General features: G+C 40.4%; 1 protein-coding gene across 3 annotated transcripts in view; it reads left to right on the top strand.

Annotated features, from left to right (window-relative positions):
• DCAF1 (DDB1 and CUL4 associated factor 1) overlaps positions 1-27,222 on the top strand; it is a 95,122-nt gene that overhangs the window by 15,853 nt on the left and 52,047 nt on the right. For all 3 annotated transcript variants that reach the window (XR_005722194.1, XM_040247082.1, XM_040247083.1), the window contains one exon: positions 2,055-2,168. Coding sequence is in view for 2 of the 3 variants with exons in the window: in XM_040247082.1 (XP_040103016.1) it covers positions 2,055-2,168 (114 nt within the window). In the remaining variant the exon portion in view is untranslated. The remainder of the gene's footprint in view (positions 1-2,054; positions 2,169-27,222) is intronic.

Raw genomic sequence — 27,222 nt, 5'->3', positions numbered from 1 at the left:
ACTGGAGTGAGATGATTTTGAATTTGGAAATACAGAAGCTCTGTTGGATTCCTGAATAAAAAATTAAGAGTGATGTGTGCAGCATGCTTCTGCGCTGACACTGTGGGTGTGCATACTATGTGGGTGTGCACACTATGTGTGTGCATGCTATGCACTGGACATGTGGAGGAGGAAAGAAAGGAAAGGAAGTTAAATAACCTGAGTTATTTCACTCATGTCTGTTGAGTAAATGAGGGGGAAAAAGTATGTATTACAGCTCCTAAACATAGTAATAACTCATAGTAATAATTATGTTTGCTTTTGGAGGCAAATAGCATGATACTTGAGCTCATGGGCTTTGGGGTCCATGTTTGGGGTTTAAATGCAGCTCTTCTCTTCTTTGACATTTTGATCTTTGGGCAGCTTAAGCCCCTCCAAGCTTTATTTCCCTAATCTATAAAATGGGGATGATAATGATTAACCTTAAAATATTTTTGTAATACTTGAATGAGATTAAGTCCGAAAGTGCTTGGTGTAGAACCTGGCACATGAGGGCTCAGTAGTTACTATCTATATTAATTCTCGGTTTTACTTCTCTTTCACTGGCATCTCTCCTCTGCTTCAGATCACTTCCAGCTTGCCTTCTGATCCCCACATGGATATTTCCCAAAGGCACCTTGAGTTCTGCATGTCTAATTGCTTGCCCCGTAGTCTGTTTCTCTTATTCTCTAGCTCAGTGATGGTGTCCTTTCCTAACCAGCTAGAAGTTCCTTTATTCCTCTAGCGTGTGTGCATGCTCAGTCATGTCTGACTCATCTTTGCAACCCCATGGACTGTAGCCCACTGGGCTCTTCTGTCCATGGGATTTTTCCCAGCAAGAATACTGGAGCAGGTTGCCATTTCCTCCTCCAGGGGATCTTCCCGACCCAGAAATGAAACCTGCATCTCTTGAGTCTCCTGCATTGGCATCTCCTGATTCTTTACCACTGGCGCCACCTGGAAAGCCCTCTTTGTTCCTCTAAGCTGAAGTTACAGCTTCCTTCAGTGAAGTTACAGCTCTTATGGGTCCCTACCCCTTAGCCTTCACAAATCCCTCGACTTCTTTCTGCCCTTGTTCCCAGACCCTAGGCTAACCACCACCATACCTCTGTTGGTACTACAATAGCCTCTTAATTGGTTTCTCTTCTTGTCTTCCTCCAGCCCATTCTTTATCAAATGCAAAAAGTGATCATGGCACTCACTGTCTTGCTTAAAATGCATTAGTGGTTTCCCATTGCTCTCACGATGAACTTTAAATTTCTTATTTTGGTTTATAAACCTGTTTTTCGTGGCCTTTGTTCTTTCAATTTTTAGTTCTTGCCCTTTGCCTCCTTTCCTTTTCACCCCTTGTTAGCTGTTCCTCCTTGTTCTTCATGGTCTTGCTTGGCACCCCTTCCTCTCTGAGGCCTTTTCTGATTCCTTTGCAAGGTTTATGATCTCCTCCAGGCTTCTGTAGCATCCTGTACTTGTACGATACTTGTTTTTCCCAGCTGTCATCTTTTTTGGATTATGAACCTTTTGGTGATGGGACTGTATCTTATCCACTATTGTATATCCAGTAACAGAACACAGTGCCACTTAGAGATCCAGTGTTTTTTTATCTGATGAGTGCCAAAAAGAAAGCATTATTAATATATTTATATAAAATATAAACCTCAAAGTTTTTTCATTAATCATTGTCAAGAATCAGGGAGAGGTGAGGGGAGGCTTGTCTTGCCCTGTTTTATCTTTCTGAAAAAGTATAAGGATGGGAGGTGATTTTTTTGTGATAACTCTTGAGTTTTAATTTCTGTGGTTGCTGAGTTGTTGTTTGAAGGGAATTTGACTTTAAAATGGCAGAAGAACTTGTATGGTATCATGGCATAGCAGGATCATAATTATTTCCAATAATTATAGGTTTAGTTAGTAATGTTAGGTGTAGCCTTACAATCTTTAATATTCTTTAGGCAAGCTATGGGAATATGGTATGGATTTATTAAACTTCATTAATTTGATTGGGTTGAATTTCAGATGAAAAGTATTGCTCTTCTTTACAGCTGGTGAATGCATATGTGATGACAAGCCGAGAGCCCCCTTTAAACACTGCAGCTTGCAGACTCCTACTGGACATCATGCCCGGGCTGGAAACTGCTGTTGTCTTTCAAGAAAAGGTACTTCCTAAAAAGAAAAGGCATTGTTTTATTAAATTTTCAAAAAAATGTTTGTTTATTGGTTGCGTCAGGTCTTAGTTGTGGTACCTGGTGCGTGGGGCCGCTGCTGCGTCGTGTGGGGTCTTCTGTTGCAGCGCACGAACTCTCTGGTTGTGGCTGGTGGGCTCCAAGTTGTGGCTCTCGGGCTTAGTTGCTCTGCAGCATGTGGAGTCTTAGTTTCCTGTGTGTGTGTGTGTGTCTTAGTTGCTCAGTTGTGTCGGACTCTTTGCCACCCCATGAACTGTAGCCTGCCAGGCTCCTCTGTCGATGGCGTTCTCCAGGCAAGAAAACTGGAATGGGGATCCATTCCCTTCTCCAGAGGATCTTTTCAACCCAGGGATTGAACCTGGGTTTCCTGCATTGCAGGCACATTCTTTCCTGCTTAATCCACCACAAAGCCCCTTAGTTTCCTGACCAGGGATCAAACCTGCATCCCCTGCATTGCTTGGTGGGTTCTTAACTACTGGACAACCAGGGGGATGTCCCATCATTTTATTATTTAATTGAGTGGTGCTCTGTTTGATTTTTCTTTATTAAAATAATTGTTACAGTTTTTCTTACTTTATTCTAGTAGTAAGTAATCTATATTATAAAAACTTAAGAAAACAAGAAAAAATTAAAGTAACTATTTAGTGAGTACTTAAATAGTACTTGCTGCTTGTGTGTACAGTATTTTTAAAATCTTAAGCTCATATGTTTTTAGAATGGATTTTTGATCCTATCCAAACTCTTATTTTTTTTAGTTAAAAATTTTTTTAATTGTTTCTTCACAATGTTGTGTTAGTTTCTGTTGTACAGCAAGATAAATCAGTTATGTGTATGCATATAGCCACCCTTTTTTAGATTTTCTTTCCGTTTAGGTCACTGCAGAGCATTGAGTAGAGTTCCCTGTGCGATACAGTACGTTCTCATTAGCTAGCTATTTTATATATAGTAATATGACATATATGTGTCAATCCCAGTCTCCCGTTTCATCCCACCTTCCCCTCTCCTCCTTGGCAACCATAGGTTTGTTTTCCACGTGTAATTTGTGACTCTGTTTCTGCTTTGCAGATAAATTCATCTGTACCATTTTTCTAGATTCCGCATATAAGCTATGTTATCCTTACCTTTCTCATACTGACTGACCGCACTCTGTACGCCAGTCTCTGGGTCCACTCATGCTGCTGCAGATGGCGTGGTTTAGTCCTCTTTATCGCTGAGCTCTGTTCTGTGTGCACGTGCACTGCATCTTCTTTAGTCCTCTGTTGACGGATGTTGAGGTTGCTTCCATGTCCCGGCTATTGCAAACAGTGCTGCATCACAGTGTGGGCATCCTTTTGAAGTACGGTTTTCTCGGTTATATATCCAGGAGTGGGATTGCTGGCTCATATGGTAGCTCTATTTCTAGGTTTTTCAGGAGCCTCCATGTTCCATAGTGGCTGTACCAGTTTACATTCCTACCAACAATGTAGGAGTTTCCCTTTTCTCCACACCGTCTCCAGCATTTATACTTTATAGATTCTTTGATGATGGCTGTTCAGACCAGTGTGAGGTGATACCTCATTGTAGTTTTTAAAAAATATTTATTTTTATTTACTTATTTATTTGGCTGTGCTGGATCTTAGTTGTGGCATGAGGGATCTTCAGTCTTAAGTTGCGGCGTGTGGGCTCTGTGGTTCTGAGTTGTTGTTTGAAGGGAATTTGACTTTAAAGTGGCAGAAGAACTTATGTAGTGTCATCATGGCATAGCAGGATCATAATTACTTCTAGCAATTATTGGTTTAGTTAGTAATGTTAGGTATAGTCTTATAGTCTTCTCTTGCCTCCAGTCTTTCCCAGCATCAGGGTCTTTTCCAGTGAGTCAGCTCTTCCCATCAGGTGGTCACAGTATTAGAGCTTCAGCTTCTGTATCAGTGCTTCCAATGAATATTCAGGATTAGTTTCCTTTAGGATTGACTGGTTTGATCTCCTTGCCATCCAAAGAACTCTCAAGACTCTTCTCCAACACCATGGTTCAAAAGCATCAATTCCTCAGTGCTCAGCCTTCTTTATGTTCCAACTCTCACATCCGTACATAAATACTTGAAAAGCCATAGGTTTGACTGTATGGACCTTTGTCAGCAAAGTAATGTCTGTGCTTTTAAATAAGCTGTCTAGGTTTGTCATAACTTTTCTTCCAAGGAGTAAGCGTCTTTTAATTTCATGGCTGCAGTCACTGTCAACAGACATTAGGAGCCCAGGAAAATAAAATCTGTCACTGTTTACACTTTTTCCCCATCTATTTGCCATGAAGTAATGGGACTGATGGGACCGGATGCCATGATCTTAGTTTTTTGAACGTTGAGATTTAAGCCAGCTTTTTCACTCTCCTCTTTGACTCTCATCAAGAGGCTGTTTAGTTCCTCTTCGCTTTTTGCCATTAGGGTGGTGTCATCTGTGTACCTGAAGTTATTGCAGCTTGTGCTTTATCTAGCCCAACATTTTGCATGATGTACTCTGATGTACTCTGCACGTAAGTTAAATAAACAGGGTGACAATATACAGCCTTGATGTACTCCTTCCCCAATTTGGAACCAGTCTTTGTTCCATGTCTGGTTCTAACTGTTGCTTCTTGACCTGCATGCAGGTTTCTCAGGAGGCAGGTAAGGTGGACTGACTGGTATTTGCATCTCTTTAAGAATTTTCCATGGTTTGTTGTGGAGAAGGAACTGGCAATCCACTCCGGTGTTCTTGCCTTGAGAATCCCTGGATGGGGAGCCTAGTGGGCTGCCGTCTATGGGGTCGCACAGAGTTGGACATGACTGAAGCGACTTAGCAGCAGCAGCAGAAGCATGGTTTGTTGTGATCCACACAGTCAAAAGTTTTAGCAGTGTCAATGAGACAGAAGTACATGTTTTTCTGGAATTCCCTTGCTTTCTCTATGATCCAATGTATGTTGGCAATTTGATGCCTTTTCTAAATCTGGCTTGTACATCTGGAAGTTCTTCATTCATGTACTGCTGAAGCCTCGCTTGGAGAATTTGGAGCGTTACTTTGCTAGCATGCGATTGTGTGGTAGTTTGAACATTCCTTGGCTTTCTCCTTTTTTGGGATTAGAATGAAAACTGACCTTTTCCAGTCCTGTGGCCACTGCTGAATTTTCCAAATCTGCTGGCATATTGAATGGAGCACTTTCACAGCATCATCTTTTAGGATTTGAAATAGCTCAGCTGGAATTCCATCACCTCCACCAGCTTTGTTAGTAGTAATGCTTCCTATGGCCAACTGGACTTCATTCTCCAGGATGTCTGGCTCTAGGTAGGTGATTACACTATCTTGGTTATCAGGGTCATTAATATCATTTTGTATAGCTCTGTGTATTCTTGCCACCTTTTCTTAATATCTTCTGCTTCTGTTGTATCTATACCATTTCTGTCCATTTTTGCATGAAATTTTCCCTTGGTATCTCTAATTTTCTTGAAGAGATCTCGAGTCTTTCCCAGTCTCTTATTTTCCTTTATTTCTTTGCATTGTTCACTTAAGAAGGTTTTCTTATCTTTCCTTGCTGTTCTTTGGAACTCTGCATTCAGTTTGGTATATTCTTCCTTTTCTCCTTTGTCTTTTGCTTCTCTTCTTTTTCAGCTATTTGTAAGTCCTCCTCAGACAACCATTTTGTCTTGCTTCATTTCTTTTTCTTGGGGATGGTTTTAGTCACCACTTCCTATACAGTGTTAGGAACCTCCGTCCATAGTTCTTCAGGCACTCTGTGTCAGATTAATCCGTGGAATCTATTTGTACCTTCTACTGTATAATCCTAAGGGATTTGATTTAGGTCATACTTGAATGGCCTAGTGATTTTCCCTACTTTCTTCTATTTAAGCCTGAATTTTGCATTAAGGAGCTCATGGTCTGAGCCAGTCAGCTCCATGTCTTGTTTTTGCTGACTGTATAGAGTTTCTCCATTCTCAGCTGCAAAGAATATAATCAGTCTGATTTCTGTATTGACCATCTGGTGATGTCCATATGTAGAGTCATCTCTGGTGTTGTTGGGAAGAGGGTGTTTGCTATGAACAGTGTGTTCTCTTGGCAAAACTCTGTTAGCCTTTGCCCTGCTTCATTTTGTGCTCCAAGGTCAAACTTGCCTTTTACTCCAGGTATCTCTTGACTTCCTACTTTTGCATTCCAGTCCCCTATGATGAAAAGGACTTCCCTGGTGGCTCAGATGGTAAAGCGTCTGCCTGCAACGTGGGAGACCTGAGTTCATCCCTGGGTTGGGAAGATCTCCTGGAGAAGGAAATGGCAACCCACTGCAGTACTCTTGCCTGGAAAATCCCATGAATGGAGGAGCCTCTTAGGCTACAGTCCATTGTGTCACAAAGAATCGGACACAACTGAGCAACTTCACTTCATGATGAAAAGGACATCTTTTTTGGCTGTTAGTTCTAGGTCTTGTAGATCATCATAGAACCGTTCAACTTCAGCTTCATCGGCATTAGTGGTTGGGGCATAGACTTGGATTACTGTGATATTGAATGGTTTGCCTTGGAAATGAGATCTTTCTGTCATTCTTGAGATTGCACCCAAGTACTGCATTTTGGGCTCTTCTGTTGACTATGAGGGCTACTCCATTTCTTCTAAAGGATTCTTGCTCACAATAGGTATAACGGTCATCTGAATTAAATCCACCCATTCCCATCCATTTTAGTTCACTGATTCCTAAGATGTCTGTGTTCACCCTTGCCATCCCGCTTGACCACTTCCAATTTACTTTGATTCATGGGCCTGACATTCCAGGTTCCTATGCAGTATTGCTCTTCATAGCATTGAACTTTTCTCTCACCACCAGACACATCCACAACTGGACGTCGTTTCCCCTTTGGTTCAGCTTCCTCATTCTTTCTGGAGCTATTTCTCCATTCTTCTCCAGTAGCATATTGGACACCTACTGACCTGCTGGAGGGTTCATCTTTCAGTGTCATATCTTTTTGCCTTTTCATGCTGTTCATGGGGTTCTCAAAGACAATGATGCTGAACTGGTTTGCCATTTTTTTCTCCAGTGGACCACGTTTTGTTAGAACTCCCCACTTTGACCCGTTCGTCTTGGGTGGCTCATAGATTCACTGACAAGGCTGTGACCCATGTGATCATTTTGGTTAGTTTTCTGTGATTCTGGTCTTCATTCTGTCTGTGCTCTGATGGATGAGGATAAGAGGCTTGTGCAAACTTCTCATAGGAGGGACCGGCTGTGGGGAACACAGAGTCTTCCTCCGGTGGGCAGGGCCATGCTCAGTAAATCTTTAGTCCAATATCCTGCTTATGGGTGGGGCTGTGTTCTCTCCCTGTAGTTTGGCCTGAGGCAGCCCAGTCCTAGAGTTTGGTGGGGTTAATTTTACATTCAGTTCAGTTGCTCAGTTGTGTCTGACTCTTTGTGACCCCATGGACTGTAGCACACCAGGCGTCCCTGTCCATCACCAACTCCTGGAGTTTACTCAAACTCATGACCATCGAGTTGGTGATGCCTTCCAGCCATCTCATCCTCTGTCATTCCCTTCTCCTCTTGCCTTAAGTGTTTCCCTGCATCAGGGTCTTTTCCAGTGAGTCAGTTCTTTGCATCAGGTGGCCAAAGTATTGGAGTTTCAGCTTCAGCATCAGTCCTTCCAATGAATATAGAGGACTGATTTCCTTTACGATTGACTGGTTTGATCTGTTTGCAGTCCAAGGGACTCTCAAGAGTCTTCTCCAACACTACAGTTCAAAACCATCAATTCTTTGGCACTTAGCTTTCTTTATAGTCTAACTCTCACATCCATACATGACTACTGGAAAAACCATAGCTTTGACTAGATGGACCTTTGTGGGCAAAGTAATGTCTCTGCTTTTTAATATGCTGTCTAGGTTGGTCATAACTTTTCTTTGAAGGAGCAAGTCTCTTTTAATTTCATGGCTTCAGTCACCATCTGCAGTGATTTTGGAGCCCCCCCCCCCCAACAAAATAAAGTCAGCCACTGTTTCCACTGTTTCCTCATCTATTTGCCATGAAGTGTTGGGACCCATGATCTTAATTTTACATTGGAACCCATATATTATATGTGTGAAAGAATTTTCTTGAACATTGTTTACCTGTTTGGGCAGTGTGTCCTTATAGTTTTGTTTTATTTCTTTATTTAAAAGCTGGTTGTAATTTACTAAGTTGATGCTTTTCAAACTGCTATTAAAAAAGTTTGCTTGCTTGTACTTTAGAGATATTGGAAGAACTTTAGGACTTCCCAGGTGGCGCTAGTGGTAAAGAATCTGCTTGCCAATGCAGGAGACACAAGAGTTTGTTTTATTTTTTCCTTTTTTTCCTGTTTATGCTTGCTGCTTTTTATTTTTAGTAGAAGTATAGTTGATTTATAGTGTTATGTTAATTTCTGCTATACAATAAGGTGACTCAGTTATACACTATATGCATTCTTTTTTAATATATATATGTATTCTTTTCCATTATGGTATATCCCAGGAGATTGGATCTAGTTCCCTTGCTATGCACTAGGACATTGTTATTTATTCATTCTAAATGCAGGCATGCATGCATGAGTGCTAAGTTGCTTCAGTCGAGTCCAACTCTATGCAGCCCTATGGCCTGTATAGTTTATATCTACTAACCCCAAACTCCCAGTCCTTCCCGCTCCCTCTACCCGCCCTTCTTGGCAACCACAGGTCTGTTCTCTATGTCTTTGAGCTTGTTCAGTTCAGTTCAGTTCAGCTCAGTCGTGTCTGATTCTTTGCGACCCCATGAATCGCAGCACGCCAGGCCTCCCTGTCCATCACCAACTCCCGGAGTTCACTCAGACTCACGTCCATCGAGTCGGTGATGCCATCCAGCCATTTCATCCTCTGTCGTTCTCTTCTCCTCCTGCCCCCAATCCCTCCCAGCATCAGAGTCTTTTCCAGTGAGTCAACTCTTTGCATGAGGTGGCCAGAGTACTGGAGTTTCAGCTTTAGCATCAATTCCTTCCAAAGAACACCCAAGGCTGATCTCCTTTAGAATGGACTGGTTGGATCTCCTTGCAGTCCAAGGGACTCTCAAGAATCTTCTCCAACACCACAGTTCAAAAGCATCAGTTCTTCGGTGCTCAGCTTTCTTCACAGTCCAACTCTCACATCCATACATGACCACTGGAAAAACCATAGCCTTGACTAGACAGACCTTTGTTGACAAAGTAATGTCTCTGCTTTTGAATATGCTGTCTAGGTTGGTCATAACTTTCCTTCCAAGGAGTAAGTGTCTTTTACTTTCATGGCTGCAATCACCATTTGCAGTGATTTTGGAGCCCCCCAAAATAAAGTCTGATACTGTTTCCACTGTTTGCCCATCTATTTGCCATGAAGTGATGGGACCAGATGCCATGATCTTCGTTTTCTGAATGTTGAGCTTTAAGCCAACTTTTTCACTCTCCTCTTTCACTTTCATCAAGAGGCTTTTTAGTTCCTTTTCACTTTCTGCCATTTGAGCCTGTAAATAGTTCATTTGTGCCATATTTTAGATTCCACGTATAAGTGATATTGTATATTTGCTTTTGTCTGTCAAACTTACTTCACTTAGAGTGATAATCTCCAGGCCATCCATGTTGCTGCAAACGACATTATGACATTCTTTCTAATGGTTGAGTAGTATTCTGTTGTGTATATGTACCACATCATCTTTATCCATTCATCTGTCACTGGACGTTTTGGTTGTTTCCTGGTCGTAGCTGTTGTGTGAATAGTACTGCTATGAGCACAGGGGTGCTTGTAGATTATACTTTTGTCTAGGTGTATGCGCCCAGGACTGGGATTGCTGGATTGTGGTAACTCTGTTTTTATTTTTTGAGGAACCTCTGTGCTGTTTTCCATAGTAGCTGCATGAACTTACATTCTCCCCAACAGTTAGGAGGCTTCCATTTTCTCCACACCCTCTCCAGAATTTGTTATTTTATAGACTTTAATGATGACTGTTCTTTTTTTCCCCCTAATGATGGCCATTCTGACCAGTGTGAGGTGATACTTCATTGTTTGTTTGTTTGTTTTTAATCATTTTATCTCTGTTTATTTATTTGTGGCCATGCTGGGTCTTTGTTGCTGTCTGGGCTTTTCTCTAGTAGCGCAAAGCAGGGGCTGCTCTCTAGCTGTGCTCTAGGGCTTCTCACTGTGGTGGCTTCTCATGTTGAGGAGCACGGCCTGTAGGGCTCTTCGGCTTCAGTAGTTGAAGCTTCCAAGCTCAGTAGTTACTGCTCCTGGGCTCCAGAGCACAGGCTCCATAGTTGTGGCGAATGGGCTTAGTTATTCAACATGCGGGATCTTCCCAGATCAGGGATCCAGCCTGTGTCTTCTGCACGGCCCGGTGGATTCTTTACCCCTCAGCCACTGGGGAAGCCCTCACTGTAGTTTTGTTTTGCGTTTCTCTAATAGTTATGTTAAGCATCTTCTTATGTGCTTACTGCCCCTTTATGTCGTCTTTGGGTTTCCCAGGCAGCTCAGTGGTAAAGAATCTGCCTCCTAAGCAGGAGACCCAAGTTTGATCCCTAGGTTGGAAACATCCCCTGGAGAAGGAAATGGCAACCCACTCCAATATTCTTGCCTGGAAAATCCCATGAACATGGGAGCCTGGCAGGTTATAATCCATGGGTCGCAAAGAGTTGGACACGACTTAGCAACTAAACAGCAACAGCAGCATGTATTTTCTCCCCTTCTGTAGGTTGTTTTTTCATTTTTTTTAAATGATTTCCTTTGCTATGGAAAAGCTTTTAAGTTTCATTAGTTTCCATTTGTTTATTTTGTTTTTATTTCTATTGCCTTGGTAGACTGACCTAAGAAAATATTGGTACGATTTATATTAGAGACTTTTTTGTCCATGCTTCCTTCTAGAAATTGTATGGCATTATGTATTATGTTTGTCTTTAAGCCATTTTGAGTTTATCTTTGTGCATGATGTGAGGGTTTATCCCAATTTCATTGATTTACATACAGCTCCAACTTTCCCAATACCAGTTGCTGAAGAGACTGTCTTTTTCCCATTTTATATTCTTGACTCCTTGGTCGAAGATTCATTGATGTTAGGTGTGTGGGTTTATTTTGGGGCTGTCTGTTCTGTTCTGTTGATCTGGATGTCTATTTTTGTATCAATATCACATGGTTTTGATTACATAGCTTTGTAGTATTGTGTGAAGTCTGGGAGAGTTATGTCTCCTGGTTTGTTGTTTTCCCTCAGGATTCCTTTGGCAATTCTGGTTCTTTTATGGTTCCATGTGAACTTTTGGATTATTTATTCCAAATAATTTAGTTCTGCAAAAAATGTAATTTGCTAAGAGTTGCATTCAGTCTGTAAATTGTTTTGGGTAGCATTGTTGTTTTAACAATGCATATTTTCTCAGTTCAGGAGCATGGGATATTTCCTGATTTCTTTGAATTCTCTTTAATTTCCTTTACTGAAATATTACAGTTCTTAGTGTATAAGTCTTTTGACTTTTCGGTCAGGTTTATTCCTAGGTATTTTATTTTTTTGGTGTGATTTTGAAAAGTATCATTTTTTTTAACATTCCCGATCCGATATTTCATTGGTAATGAGAAGAAATTTACACAACTGATTTCTAAATGTTAATCTTATATCCTGCTGCCTTACTGAATTCATTTATAAGATCGAGTAGTCTTTGTGTGAAGGTCCTTAGGGTTTTCTATATATTGTACCATGTCATGTGCATATAGTGACAGCTTTACCTCTTCCCTTCCAGTTTACCTCTTCTTTCTTTCTTTTGTCTGACTGCTGAGGCTTGGACTTCCCATACTATGTTGAGTAGAAGTGGTAAGAGCTGGCATCCTTGCCTTGTTCCAGATTTTAGTGGGGATGCTTTCAGGTTTTCACCGTTGAGCTTTATATTGACTGACTGACTGTCAGAAATAGCTTTTATTATGTTGAGATATATTCCCCTCTGTACTCACTTTGGTAAGAGGGGTTTTTTAAAATTCATTTAAATATTTAATCATTTTATTTTTGGCTTTGTTGGGTCTTCATTGCTGCACCGGCTTTTCTCTAGTTTCAGTGAGTGGAGGCTACTCACTGTGGCTCATGGCCTTCTGATTGCAGTGGCTTCTCTTACTGGGGAGCATGGGTTAGAGGGTGTTCAGGCTGCACTCGTTGCAGCATTTGGACTGAGCAGTTGCGGCTCCTGGCCTCTGGAGGACAGGCTCAGTAGTTGGTGCATAGGCCTCGTTGCTCTGCTGCCTGTGGGATCTTCCCAGATCAGGGGTTGGACCTGTATCTCCTTTATCGGCAGGTATATTCTTTACCTCTGAGCCACCAGGGAAGCCCCAGTAAGTTTTTGTCGTGAATGATATAAATTTTCTCAAATGTTTTCTCTGTGTCTATTGAAATGATTGTGTGGTTTTCAAAATTTCTTTTGTTTATATGGTGTATTACATTGGTTTGCATATGGTGAACCATCTTTGTTAACTTGGGATGAATCCTACTTGGTTGTGGTATGTCATCTTTTTCAGTTGTTGTTGGATTCGGTTTGCTAATATTTTGTGGAGAAGTTTTGTGTCTATATTCATCAGGGATATTGACCTGTAATCTTTTCTTTTTTTTTTCTCCTCAAAAATTTTTTTGGCTGTATTGGGTGTTTGTTGTTGCATGAATTTTTTTCTAGTTATGGCAGGCGGGGTCTACTCTCTAGGGGCATGTGGAATCTTCATCAGGGATCAAACCCGTGTCATCTGCACTGGCAGGTGGATTCTTTACCCCTGAGCCACCAAGGAAGCCCTGTAATTTTCTTTTTTGATGGTGTCTTTGTCTAGGTTTTGCTATCAGGGAGATGGTAACTTCATAGAATGTCCTTGGGAGTCTCCTCTTCAGTCTTTTGAAGGAATTTGAGAAGGATCAATATAAATTCTTCTTTGTATGTTTGGTAGAACTTGCCTGTGAAGTCATGTGGTCCTGGACTTTTGTTTGTAGGGAGTTTTTCTGTTGTTGTTTTTTAAATTACAGATTTTATTTCACTTTTAGTGAGCAGTCTGTTCAAATTGTCTCTTCTTAGTCCGTTTTGGAGGGCTGTATGTTTCTAGAAAGTTGTCTGTTTCTTCTAGGTTGTCAAATTTGTTGGCATATAATTGTTTGTAAATTTCTCTTAAGGTTTTTTGTACTTCTATGGTACGGATTGAGGTTTCTCTTTTTTCATTTCTTATTCTGTTTGTTTGGGTTCTCTCTTCTCTTCTTGGTGAACCTGACCAGAGGTTTGTTAGTTTTATTTATTATTTCAAAGCATGAACTCTTGGTTCCTTCTTTTTTTTTTTTTTTTGTGCCACGAGGATTGTGGGATCTTAGTTCCCCAACCAGGGATCAAACCCAGGCTCTTGGCAGTGAAAGTGCAGAGTCTTAACCACTGGACCACTGGGCTTCCTGCTGTGGCTTCTCTTGTTGCGGTGGGCGGGCTCCTTAGAATTCCCTTTCTGTTTTTTCAACCTCTATTGTATTTATTTCCTCCCTTATCTTTGTTATTTCCTTCCTCCTGCTGACTTTGGGTTTTGTTTGTTCTTTTTTCCTAATTTTTTTAGGTGATAAGTTAGCTTGAGATTTTTCTTTTGTTTTTGAAGAATGCTTGCATCACTCTGAACTTCCCTCTGAGAATTGCTTTTGCTGCCTCCCATAGGTTTTGTATGGTTGTGTTTATCAAGATATTTTAAAAAAAAATAATTTTTGGCTGTGCTGGATGTTTGTTGATATGTGGGCCTTTCTTTCGTTTTGGGGAGCGGGGGCTACTCACCACTTACTGGGCAAGGGCTTCTCATTGCAGTGGCTTCTCTTGCGGAACATAGGCTCTCAGTGCGTGGGTTTCAATAGCTGTGGTATATGTGGGCTCAGTGGTTGCACCTCCTGGGCTCTAGAGCACAGGCTCGATAGTTGGGGTGCACGGTGTTCATTGCTCCCTGGTATGTGAGATCTTCCCAGATCAGGGATCAAACCAATGTCTCCTGCATTGGCAGGCGGATTCTTTACCACTGAGTCGCCAGGAAAGCCCCTCGTTGTAAGTTTGATCTGCATTTCTGCAATAATTCAAACTGGTATTCTTAATGATGAGTAGTCTTCCCCAGTGATGAAGGACATTCCATCCTGAGGAAGCCTGTCCTGTTCTTGATGGTATTTTATATTCACTTAGTTCACATTTGAAGGCTGTTTATGTTATGTGCTGAGAATAATTAGTCAGCAAGATAAGAGCTTGTATTTATATATGTATTTGGATGGACAAACACAAACTGATACTTTCAAATAAGAATGCTATGAAAACCAGAAAATGGTAATTTGATAGTGACTGTATACTTGAGTTATAAAACGTTAGTTGCTCAATTTTAGAAGTAATGTGAATATTTTGTCTCTTGCCTTTAAGAATTTGCAGTGTGAACTGGGTATGCCACATAGCTTTCTTTAGATACTAAAAATTTAATCTTCTGAAGCAATCTGGAAGTCTCAATATAGTTAAATGTGTAAACCAAGTGAAAGATCTGGAAATAGATTTTTCTTAACAATTAAGAATTTTATTACATAATTGTACCATATAATGCATTTTAGAGAATAACATTGTTATTAATGCTATAGTTTGCAGTATTATGCAGACTGGATTAAAAAATTTCTCATTAGTTAACCATTGTGGGAGACCAAAAGAAATCTATCTTCTGTGAAAAATGTTTTAATGTTGAGTTCTTTTGAAAAGCATGATGAAAATGAGACATTTACAACAGTGTATCTGTATATACAAGATTTGTAGATGATTACCGATGTGTTTACTGGTCTTTGTAAAAGTTTTCTGGTTGTCACTGTAGGCAAATTCTCTCTCGGTTCAGTAGCTCAGTCGTGTCTGACACTTTGCAGCACACCAGGCCTCCCTGTCCATCACCACCTCCTGGAGTTTACTCAGACTCATGTCCATTGAGTCAGTGATGCCATCCAACCATCTCATCCTCTGTCATCCCCTTCTCCCACCTTCAATCTTTGCCAGCATTGGGGTCTTTTCCAGTGAGTCAGTTCTTTGCATCAGGTGGCCAAAGTATTGGAGTTTCAGCTTCAGCATCAGTCCTTCCAATGAGTATTCAGGACTGATTTCCTTTAGGATTGACTGGTTGGATGTCCTTGCAGTCCAAAAGACTCTCAAGAGGCTTCTCCAACGCTGTGGTACAAAAGCATAGATTCTTTGGCTTCAGCTTTTTTTATGGTCCAACTCTCACATCCATACATGACTACTGGAAAACCCATAGCTTTGACTATAGGGACATTTGTCAGCAAAGTGATGTTTCCGCTTTTTAATATGTTATCTGGGTTTGTCATAGCTTTTCTTCCAAGGAGCAGGCATCTTTTAGTTTCATGGCTGCAGTCACTGTCTGCAGTAGTTTTGGAATCCAAGAAAATAAAGTCTGTCACTGTTTTTATTTTTCTTCCATCTATTTGTTATGAAATGATGAGATTGGATGCCACGATCTTAGTTTTTTGAATGTTGAGTTTTAAGCTAGCTTTTTCACTCTCCTCTTTCACCTTCATCAAAAAGCTCTTGAGTTCCTCTTTACTTTCTGCCATTAGGGTGGTGTCATCTGCATATCTGAGGTTATCAATAATTTTCATAGCAATCTTGATTGCAGCTTGTGCTTCATCCAGCCCAGCATTTCACATGATGTACTCTGCATATAAATAAACAAGGTGACAACATACAGCCTTGACGTTCTCCTTTCCCAGTCTGGAACCAGCCTGTTGTTCCGTGTCCGGTTCTTACTGTTGCTTGTTGACCTGCCTGCAGGTTTCTCAGGAGGCAGGTAAGGTGGTCTGGTATTCCCATCTCTTGAAGAATTTTTCACAGTTTGTTGTGATCCACACAGTCAAAGGCTTTGGTGTGGTCAGTGAAGCAGAAGTAGATGCTTTTCTGAATTATCTTGCTTTTTCTATGATCTAGGGGTGTTGGTAATTTGGTTTGTCTCTGCCTTTTCTAAATCCAGCTTATACATCTGGAAGTTCTTGGTTCATGTACTGTTGAAGCCTGGCTTGAAGGATTTTGAGCATTACCTTGCTATCATGTGAAATGAGTGCAATTGTGCAGTAGTTTGAGGATTCTTTGGCATTGACGTTCCTTGGGATTGGAATGAAAACTGACCATTTCCAGTTCTGTGGGCACTGCTGAGTGTAAATTAATGAGTCAGAAATGATTATTTTAGGGGACTTTGCTGGTGGCCCAGTGGTTAAGACTCTGCTTCCACTGTGGGGTGCATGGGTTCAATACCTGGTTGGGGAACTTGGATCCTGAATGCTGTGGGGGCATAGCCAAAAAAGAAAAATTATTATTTTTTAGACAGATTGGCTACTGGTGTTTCACAGAGCTACTGTTAAGGCTCATTAGAGCTATGTTACTCAGACTTTGTGAACCCATAGTTGCACATTTTACATTGAAACTCATATATTATATGTATGGAAGAGTTTTCTTGAACATTGTTTATCCCTTTGTTCTATATATCCTTATAGTTTCTTTTTATTTAAAAACTGGTTGTAAGGTACTAAACTGATTCTGCTCTAGCTGTTGTTTAAAAAAAAAAGTTGCTGGCTTGCACTTTCTGAGATGTTGGAATACCTTTAAGTTTTGTTTTATTCTTTTGTTTATGCTTGCTTTTTTTTTTTCAGTAGAAATATAGTTGATTTAACGTGTTGTTAACTTCTGTTATACAACAAGGTGACTCAATGATAGACACATATACATTCTTTTATATATATATATGTAAATTTCCATTTTCTTTTCCATTATGGTATATCTCAGAAGATTGGATCTAGTTCCCTGTGCTATGCACCAGGATGTTGTTTATTTATTCTAAATGTAATAGTTTATATCTACTACCCCCAAACTCCTAGTCTATCCCTTGTCATCCTCCCACGTGCCCACTTGGCAACCACAAGTCTGTTCTCTAAGCCTGTTTCTGTTTTGTAGATAGGTCCATTTGTGCTATATTTATTTTTTTCCTCACTATATATATATATTATTGAAGTATAGTTGACTTGCAATGTTTCAGGTGCACAGCAGGGTGATTCAGTTATACACATATTATTTTTGAAATTAGTTTCCATTATAGGTTATTATAAGATATTGATTATAGTTCCCTATGCTATACAGTAAACCTTTGTTGCTTGTTGCATATCTGTTTTTTAATTAGAAAGCTAGCATTCTGTTAATAGTAAGTCAGGTGGAATCAGAATGTCATGAATTTTTTAGGCAAAAGTTCGTAAGTTTTCTAAAACATATAAATATTGGAAAGCTTTTCTTGATAAAGACTTGAGAAAGAACATAAAAAAAGAGATGGAGAAATTGGAAAACATAAACTAAATGAACTGGGAGCACTGAATATGAAAGAGAAAAAGTGAAGCAAACTATCTGAAAGTAAAGGACCATCATATAGTCCAGTTGGTTTTAAACGTGACTGCTTATTAGAAACATATCTGGATCTCTGGAGGGAAAAAAGCAATACCTGAGCATTTGTATGTTTAAAAAAATTTGAGGATAATTTTGCTATGCATCTATCTGGATTTTTAAAAAATGATTACATTTTTTCCTATTGTACCTTTGATACAGAGTTCTATTATTTTTCTGTTGACCACCTATGACACAATGGTATAAGTGAGTAATAATTACATAATTACAGTAGTAAAAGGTATTTATCAGTTTTCACAGTCAGTGTTAGAAAAAATAAAAATAAAAGATAATTACAGTTGCAAGCAATAATGGGAACATGATTAAGTTAACAATATAAAATAACTACATAGCTTGCAGGGGTCAAGCTCAGTGATACGGTAAGTGGAAGTACATACAGGCACATGTTTTTACCCACCCAGCCAGTCTGTGTCTTGTGGTTGTTGCATTTAGTCCATTTACATTTACAGTAATCATCCATATGTATGATCCTATTACTGTTTTCTTAATTGTTTGGTTTTGTTTTCTGTAGGTGTTTTCCTTCTCTTGTGTTTCTTGCCTTTAGCATTTGTTGTAAATCTGGTTTGGTGGTGCTGAATTCTCTTAACTTTTACTTGTCTGGAAAGCTTTTGATTTCTCCATCAAATTTGAATGAGAGTCTTGCTGGGTAGAGTATTCTTGGTATAGCTTCTCCCCTTTTCATCATTTAAATATATTGTGCCATTCTCTTTTGGCTTGTAGGGTTTCTGTTGAGAATTCAGCTGATAGTGCAATGGGAGTTCCCTTGGATATTTTTTTGTCTTTTTTCCCATCGCTTTTAATATATTCCAGTTCTAGTTCAGTTACTCCGTCGTGTCTGACTCTTTGTGACCCACACCAGGCCTCCCTGTCCATCACCATCTCCCAGAGTTTACCCAGGCTCGTGTCCATTGAGTTGGTGATGCCATCTAACCATCTCGTCCTCTGGCATCCCTTTCTCCTCCTGCCTTCAGTCTTTCCCAGCATCAGGGTCTTTTCAAATAAGTCAGCTCTTCGCATCAGGCAAAACATTGGAGTTTCAGCTTCAACATCAGTCCTTCCAATGAACACCCAGGACTGATCTCCTTTAATTGGACTGGTTGGATCTCCTTGCAGCCCAAGGGACTCTCAAGAGTCTTCTCCAACACCACAGCTCGAAAGAATCAATTCTTCTTAATGTATTACCTTTGTCTTTAATCTTTGTCTGTTTGACTCCTGTGTGTGGTCACGCACACTGCTGGCCCACGTCTCCGCAGATGGCCTTCCGGCACGTAGTAGTCCTGCTTCAGTCGCTGGTCTCTGCTGCATCTTCTGGACCTTGGTGTGCACAGTACTTTGTTTGTGGCCCAAGACTAAGTCTCTGTTTCCCGCAGTCTATGGAAGGCCTGTGATCAAAGCCTGCTGGCCATCAAGGCTGGATTCCCTGGGGATTCCCAGGATTTGTGTGCCGTATTTTAGATACCACATGTAAGTTCTATCTCATATGGTATTTGTCTTTCTCTGTCTGACCTCGTTTAATGTCAAAATCTTTCATTGTATCCGGGTTGCTGCAAATGGCATTGTTTTGCTCTTTTCTATGGCTTAGTGGTATTCCATTGCATATGGACGCGTAGCTTCTTCACCCGTTCATGTATTGATGGGCAGTCAGGCTGTTTCCGTATCTTGGCTGCTGTCTGCGCCTCAGGATGCAGGCGTCTTTGGTCTGGATGTTGCCCAGGCGTGGGATTTGATCCCGTCAACTCTGGTGTCAGTGTTTGAGGAGCCTCCGTACCGTTTCTGTAGTGGCTGCGTCAACTCACACTCCCACCAACAGTGTGGGAGGCTTCTGTTTCCTCCACACCCTCTCTAGCATTTCTTTTTTGTAGACTTTTAAACAGAATAATCTCTGTACCTGTTTACTTCTGGTTGTGCTGGCCCTTTGCTGTCTGCAGGCTGTTCCTACTTGTGGAGCGTGGGGCTGCTTGCTCGCTGTGGTGCACAGGCTTCTCATCGTGGCTTTGCCTCTCCTGTTGCAGGCTCCGGGGTGAGTGGGCTCAGTGGCTGTGGTGCATGTGTTGAGTTGCATGCGGGCTCTTCCTGGACCAGGGATCGAACTGGCGTTCCCTGCATTGTGAGGTGGATTCCCATCCACTGTATCACAAGGGAAATCCTGTGTGTAGGCTTTTTAATGATGGCCATTCACACATCTCTGGTGTGAGATGGTACCTCCTTGTAGTTTTAAGTTCTCTAATAATTAGTGATATTGAGCATCTTTTCATGTGCTTACTGGCTGTCTGTGTGTCTTCTTCGGAGAAATGTCTATTAAGATCTGCCCATTTGTTTTTTTTAAAATTGACTTGCCTTTTGTTGTTGAGTTGTATGAACTGTTTGTATATTTTGGAGATAAATTCCTTGTTGGTTGCATCATTGTAAATATTTCTGTAGGGTTTCTATTCGTTCTTTTTTTTTTAATGATTTACTTTGCTGGGCAAAAACTTTTAAGTTTGATTTGGTCTCATTTGGTTTTATTTCTGTTACCTTGGTGAAAGTGAAAATGTTAGTTGCTCAGTCGTGTCCAACTCTTTGCGATCCCATGGACTGTAGCCCTCCAGACTCCTCTGTCCATGGCATTCTCCCGGCAGGAATACTGGAGCGGGTTGCCATTTCCTCTTCTAGGAAATATTCCCAATTTAAGGATTGAAGCTGGGTCTCCAGGATTGTTTGCCACCAGGAAGCCTTGGTAGATTAAGAAAACATTGTTACAGTTTATGTCAGAGAATGTTTTGCCTATGCTCTCTTCTAGAAGTTTTATGGTGTCCTAGTTACATTTAAGTCTTAGCTGTCTTGAGTTTATTTTTGGGCATAATGTGTGGCTGTGTCCTAACCTCATTAATCTAACGACTCCAGCCTTTCCAGTACCACTTGCTGAAGAGACTTTTTCCCATTTTATATTCTCACCTCCTTGGTCAAAGATTGGTTGACTAGTCTTCGTGTGTGGGTTTATTTCTGGGCTCTGTTCTGTTCTGTTGATGTGGATGTCTGTTTTTGTACCAGTACCACATTGATTTGATTACTGTAGCTTTGTAGTGTTGTGTGAATTCTGGGATAGTTATGTCTCTTGATTCCCCACTCCCCCCAAGGATTCCTTTGGCAATTCTGGATCTTTTATGGTTCTATATGAATTTTTGGATTATTCTAGTTCTGCAAAAAATATCATGGGTAATTTGATAGGGATTCATTCAATATGTAGATTGCTTTGAGTAGTATCACCATTTTAACAGTATTAATTCTTCCAATCTAAAAGCATAAGATATCTTTCCATTTCTCTTAATTTCCTTTATTAATTTTTTATAGTTCTCAGTCTTTTACTTCTGTGATCAGGTTTATTCCTAGGTTGTTTTTTCTTTTTAGTGTGATTTTAAAAGAAACTTTTTTTTTTACATCCCCTTTCTGATATTTTGTTGGTAGTGTGAAGAAATTTATGTAACTGATTTCTGCATGTTAATCTCTACTACTTCGCTGTATTCATTTATAAGATCTGGTAATTTTTGTGTAAAGTCCTTAGGGTTTTCTATATATTGTATCATGTCATCTGCATATATCCACAACTTTACCTCTTCCCGTCCAATTTGGATATCTTTTATTTCTTTCTCTTTGATTGCTGAGGCTAGGACTTCTAATACTGTGTTGAATAGAAGTGGTAAGAATGGCATTTTTTTGTCTTGTTCCAGATTTTAGTGGGAATGCTTCAGGTTTTCACCGTTGAGCATCATGTTGACAATGGGTTTGTCAGAAATGACTTTTATTATATTGAGATTTGTTCCTCTACACTCAATGTTGATTAGAGTTTTTATCACGAATGAATGTTGAATTTTGTCAAATGCCTTTGCTGCATCTTTTGAGATAATCATGTGGTTTTTTTACTTTGCTTTTGTTTATGTGGCGTATTGCATTGATTGCTTTGCATACATTGAACCATTCTTGTGAATGTGGGATGCGTCCCACTTGGTCATGGTGCGTGATCTTTCATGTGTTGTTGGATTCAGTTGCTCTTTTGTTGAAATTTTTCTCGTCTATATTCATCAAAGATATTGGCATGTGGTTTTCTTTTGTGATACCTTTTTTTTGGGGTTTGTGCTCAGGGTGATGGTGGCTTCTTAGAATGTCTTTAGGAGCTTCCCCTCCTCTTGTGTCTTTCAGAAGAATGTGAGAAGGATTGGTGTAAGTTCTTTTGTGTTTGATACAGTTTACCTGTGATGCCACCTGGGCCTGGATTTTCTTTGTAGGGAGGTTTTTTTTTTTAATTACAGATTCTGTTTCACTTCTAGTGATCAGTTGGCTCAAATTGTTCTTGATTCGGTTTTGTTGGGCTGTATAGTTTGTAGAAAGTTGTCTACTTCTTCTAGGTTGTCACATCAAATTATGGACATATAATTGTTCATAGAGTTCTCTTCCAGTTCTTTTGTATTCCTGCAGTGTGGGTTGAGATTTCTCCTTTTTGATTTTTAATTTTACTTGCGTTCTGTCTCTTCTTGGTGAACATGGCCAGAGGTTTGTCACATTTTTTTTTTTAACCCTTTCAAAGAGCCAGCCAGCTCTTGGTTTCCCTTTCTGTTTTGCTTTTGTTTGGTTGCACTGTTCTGGTTGTGGGATCTTAGCTCCCCAACCAGGGGTCAGCCCGGGCCCGTCAAAGTGTGCTGTCCTATCCACTGGGCTGCCGGTGAATTCCCTGTTTTTCAAACCTCTGTTTTATTTATTTACTCTCTGAACTTTATTTCCTTCCTTCTGGTGACTTCGGATTCTGTTTGGTTTTCTAATTCTTTTAGGTGATAGGTCATTTATTTGAGATTTTTCTTCTTTTTAAACTGATAAAGGCCTACATCGCTATGAACGTCTCTTTTAAGAACTGCTGCATGGTATAAATTTTGTATGGTTGTGTTTTCATTGTTGTGTTTTCAAGTAATTTTATCATTTCCTTTTTGATTTCTTTGTTGACCCTTTGGCTTTTTAGTAGCACATAGTTTAGTCTCCACGCAATTGTTTATTTCTCATTTCTCTTCTCATGGTGAATTTCTATTAATATTTTCTCATTTGTTTTCCTTTGGTGGATTTCTGTTAATAATTTCATGCCATTGTGATCAGAGAAGATGCTTGAAATAATTTCTTTTAAATGTTGAGATTTTCTGCCCTAGTATGTGATCAAACCTAGAGAGGGTTCCGTGTGAACTTGAAAACAGTGTGATCTGGGTGTTTTTGGATGTAATGTCTTGAAAAATATCAATTAAGTCTAACTTTTCTATTATACCATTTTTGATTTCTGTTGCCTTCTTGATTTTCTGTCTAGAGGATCTGTTCATTGATGTATGTGGTGTGTTTAAGTCTCCTATCGTATTCCCATTAATTTCTCCCTTTATATCTGTTAGTATTTGTTTTCTGTATTTGGGTGAACTCCCACATTGGTGCATGGAGAAGGAAATGGCAACACTCCAGCATTCTTGCCTGGAGAATCCCATGGACAGAGGAGCCCGGCGGGCCACGGTCCATAGGGCTGCAAGTCGGACTCCACTCAAGTGACGAAGCACGCACGCATATTAGGTGCATACATACTGATGGATGTGAACTCTTGTATTGATTCTTTCACCATTTTATAGTGTCCTGCTTTATGGCCTAAGTCTGTTTTGTCTGATACGAATACTGACTCCTCTTTTCTTGCATTTCCGTTTGCCCGAAATGTCTTTCTCAGTCCTCTCACTCTCTATCTGTGTGTGTCCTTTGCCCTAAGGTAAGTCTCTTTCAGGCAGCAAAGCTCTTGTTTTTTAATCCAGTCTGCTACTTAATGTCTTTTGATTGGAGCAGTCATTTCATTGACATTTAGGTAATTAATGATACATATATATTTATTGCCATTTTAAACCTTGTTTTCTAATTGGTTCTTTGTTCCATTTTCCTTTTTCTTTCTTTTTGTTTTACTTCCTTTTATTTTATGCTTATGTTCTCTTCTTTTTGGTTTTTGTGAATCTGTTGTATATTTTTGATTTGTGGTTGTCCTGTTTTACATATATGTTAACCCGACTCCAATACTCTTGCCTGGAAAATCCCATGGATGGAGGAGCCTGGTGGGCTAACAGTCGGGCCAGATTGAGCGACTTCACTTTCACTTTTCACTTTCCTGCATTGGAGAAGGAACTGGCAACCCACTCCAGTGTTTTTGCCTGGAGAATCTCAGAGACGGGGGAGCCTGGTGGGCTGCCGTCTATGGGGTCACACAGAGAAGGACACGACTGAAGCGACTTAGCAGCAGCAGCAGCAACCCTTTCCTATTTGCTTCGTTTAGACTGATACTCATACAGGCCTGACCACATTCTAAAAAAAATGTATTTCTTACTCTCCTTCCCTGCATTTTATGACTTTGATGTCTTTTATCTTCATCTTTATCCTTTTGCTGTTCCTTATGTTTATCATCACTTTCTCAAATAGGATTTTTTTTTTTTTTTTGATCGTATACTGGCTAATTTAAGTGACTGACTTTCCAGTTGTTGATCTTTCTATATCTTCTTGCTTCTTTCCTGTATGCTGCTGCTGCTGCTAAGTCGCGTTAGTCGTGTCCGACTATGTGCGACCCCAAGGACGGCAGCCCACCAGGCTCCCCCGTCCCTGGGATTTTCCAGGCAAGAGTGCTGGAGTGGGGTGCCAGTGCCTTCTCCGTCTTTCCTGTATAGAGAAGACCTTTCGTATTTCTTTTGTATGATAATAGGCTTATATTGCTGTGTTCTTTTACTTTTTGCTTGTGTGATAAATTCTTTATTTTTCATCCTGTTCTAAATGATTTTGCTTGGTGGAATATTCTAGATTGCAGATTTTTCCTCTTCAAGACTTTGAGTATATTTTGGCACTCTCTTCTGGCCTGCAGTGTTTCTGGGGGTTTCCCTGTAATTGACTCCTTGCTTGTCTCTGGCCCTTTTTAGGGTCTTGTCTTTACTTTTTGCTGTTTTTATTTTTGGGTCTCTCAGTGTAGGTATGGGCTCATCTTGTTTGGGGCTGTCTGTGCTTCTCAAATGTTCTTTAGGTTTGGGACGTTTTCAGCCATAATTTCTTTAAATACATTTTCAGTCCCCTTTTCTCTTTCTTCTCCTTCTAGAATCCATATTATGCATAGATTTGGCTTATATTATCCCATAGGTGTCTTATGTTGCTTTCACTTAAAAAAAAAAATTTAGTTTTCTGTCTACTCTTTGGGCAATTTCCAGTGTTCTTTCAGATCACTTATTCTTCCTTCTGCATTATTCATTCTGCTGTTCATTACCTTGAGCTCAGCTTTCTCCTTCAGTTCCGTCGCTTAGTCATGTCTGACTCTTTGGAACCCCATGAACTGCAGCACACCAGGCTTCCCTGTCTTTCGCCAACTTCCAGAGCTTGCTCAAACTCATGTCCATCGAGTCGGTGATGCCATCCAACCATCTCATCTTCTGTCTTCCCCTTCTCTTCCTGCTTTCAATCTTTCCCAGTATCAGGGTCTTTTCCAGTGAGTCAGTTCTTTGCATCAGGTGGCCAAAATATTGGAGTTTCAGCTTCAGCATCACTCCTTCCAGTGAATATTCAGGACTGATTTCATTTAGGATTGACTGGTTTGATCTCCCTGCATTTCAAGGGATTCTCAAGAGTCTTCTCCAACACCGTAGTTTAAAAGCATCAGTTCTTCAGTACTCAGCTTTCTTTATAGTCCAGCTTTCACATCCATACATGACTACTGGAAAAACCATTGCTTTGACTATAGGGACCTTTGTCTGCGAAGTAATATCTCTGCTTTTTAATATGCTGTCTAGGTTGGTCATAGCTTTTCTTCTAAGGAGCAAGCGTCTTTTAATTTCATGGCTGCAGCGACCATCTGCAGTGATTTTCAGTTCAGTTCAGTTACTTTCTCACTGTTTCCATTGTTTCCCCATCTGTTTGCCATGAAGTGATGGGACTGGATGCCATGATCTTAGTTTTCTGAATGTTGAGTTTTAAGCCAACTTTCTCACTCTCCTCTTTCACTTTCATCAAGAGGCACTTACGTTCTTCGCTTTCTGCCATAAGGGTTGTGTCATCTGCGTATCTGACGTTATTGATATTTCTCCCGGCAATCTTGATTCCAGCTTGTGCTTCACCCCCCTGCCCAGCATTTCACATGATATACTCTGCATAGAAGTTAAATGAGTAGGGTGACAATATACAACCTTGACATATTCCTTTCCCGATTTGGAACCAGTCTGTTGTTCCATGTCCAGTTCTAACTCTTGCCTCTTGACCTGCATACAGATAAGGTGGTCTGGTATTCGTATGTCTTTAAGAATTTTCCACAGGCTGTTGTGATCCACATGTTCAAAGGCTTTGGTGTAGTCAATAAAACAGAAGTAGATATTTTTCTGGAACTCTCTGGCTTTTTTGATGATCCAATGAATGTTGGCAGTTTGATCACTGGTTCCTCTGCCTTTTCTAAAACCAGCTTGAACATCTGGAAGTTCATGGTTCCCCTACTGTTGAAGACTGGCTTGGAGAATTTTGAGCATTACTTTACTAGCGTGTGAGATGAGTGCAATTGTGCAGTAGTTTGAGCATTCTTTGGCATTGCCTTTCTTGGGGATTGGAATGAAAACTGACCTTTTCCAGTCCTGTGGCCACTGCTGAGTTTTCCAAATTTGCTGGCAGATTGAGTGCAGCACTTTCACAGCATCATCTTTTAGAATTTGAAATAGCTCAACTGGAATTCCATCACCTTCACTAGCTTTGTTTGTAGTGATGGTTCCTAAGGCCCACTTAACTTCGCATTCCCGGATGTCTGCCTCTAGGTGGGTGATCACACCATAGTGGTTATTTGGATTGTCAAGATCTTTTTTGTACAGTTCTTCTTAATATCTTCTGCTTCTGTTAGGTCCATACTGTTTCTATCCTTTATTGTGCCCATCTTTGCATGAAATGTTCCCTTGGTATCTCTAATCTTCTTGAAGAGATCTCTAGTCTTTCCCATTCTGTTGTTTTCCTCTACTTTTTGCATTGATCACTGAGGAAGGCTTTCTTATCTCTATTGCTATTCTTTGATTAAAATGGTTGAGGGGAAGTGAAGTGAAGTGAAGTTGCTGAGTCATGTCCGACTCTTTGCGACCCTATGGACAGTAGCCTACCAGGCTCAGCCGTCCATGGGATTTTCCAGGGAAGAATACTGGAGTGGGCTGCCATTTCCTTCTCCAGGGGATCTTCCCAACCCAGGGATCGAACCCGGGTCTCCTGCTTTGCAGACAGACGCTTTACTCTCTGAGCAACGAGGGGAGGCCTTACAAATAGCTGAGAAGAGAAGCTAAAGGCAAAGGAGAAAAGGAAAGATACATCCATTTGAATGCAGAGTTCCAAAGAATAGCAAGGAGAGATAAGAAAGCCTTCCTCAGTGATCCGCTTTCTCCTTGGCAAGTAAATTTTCTAAGTTTTCTTGGCTCCTCCTTATAATTTCTAGTTCCTTTTTACAGCAATTTTTATGATAGTTTTTCTTAATTCCTTCAGTATTTTCATTACCTTCTTTTTAAACTTGGTGCCTGTTAGACTGAGGAGGTCTGTTTTACTGTTTGTTCCTTCAGGGG

Source organism: Oryx dammah, unplaced genomic scaffold (genome assembly GCF_014754425.2).
Source record: "Oryx dammah isolate SB20612 unplaced genomic scaffold, SCBI_Odam_1.1 HiC_scaffold_9, whole genome shotgun sequence".
In the NCBI taxonomy this organism is placed as follows: domain Eukaryota; kingdom Metazoa; phylum Chordata; class Mammalia; order Artiodactyla; family Bovidae; genus Oryx; species Oryx dammah.
The sequence above is the reverse complement of the archived record's forward strand: the minus strand, read 5'-3'. Positions and strand labels throughout refer to the sequence as shown.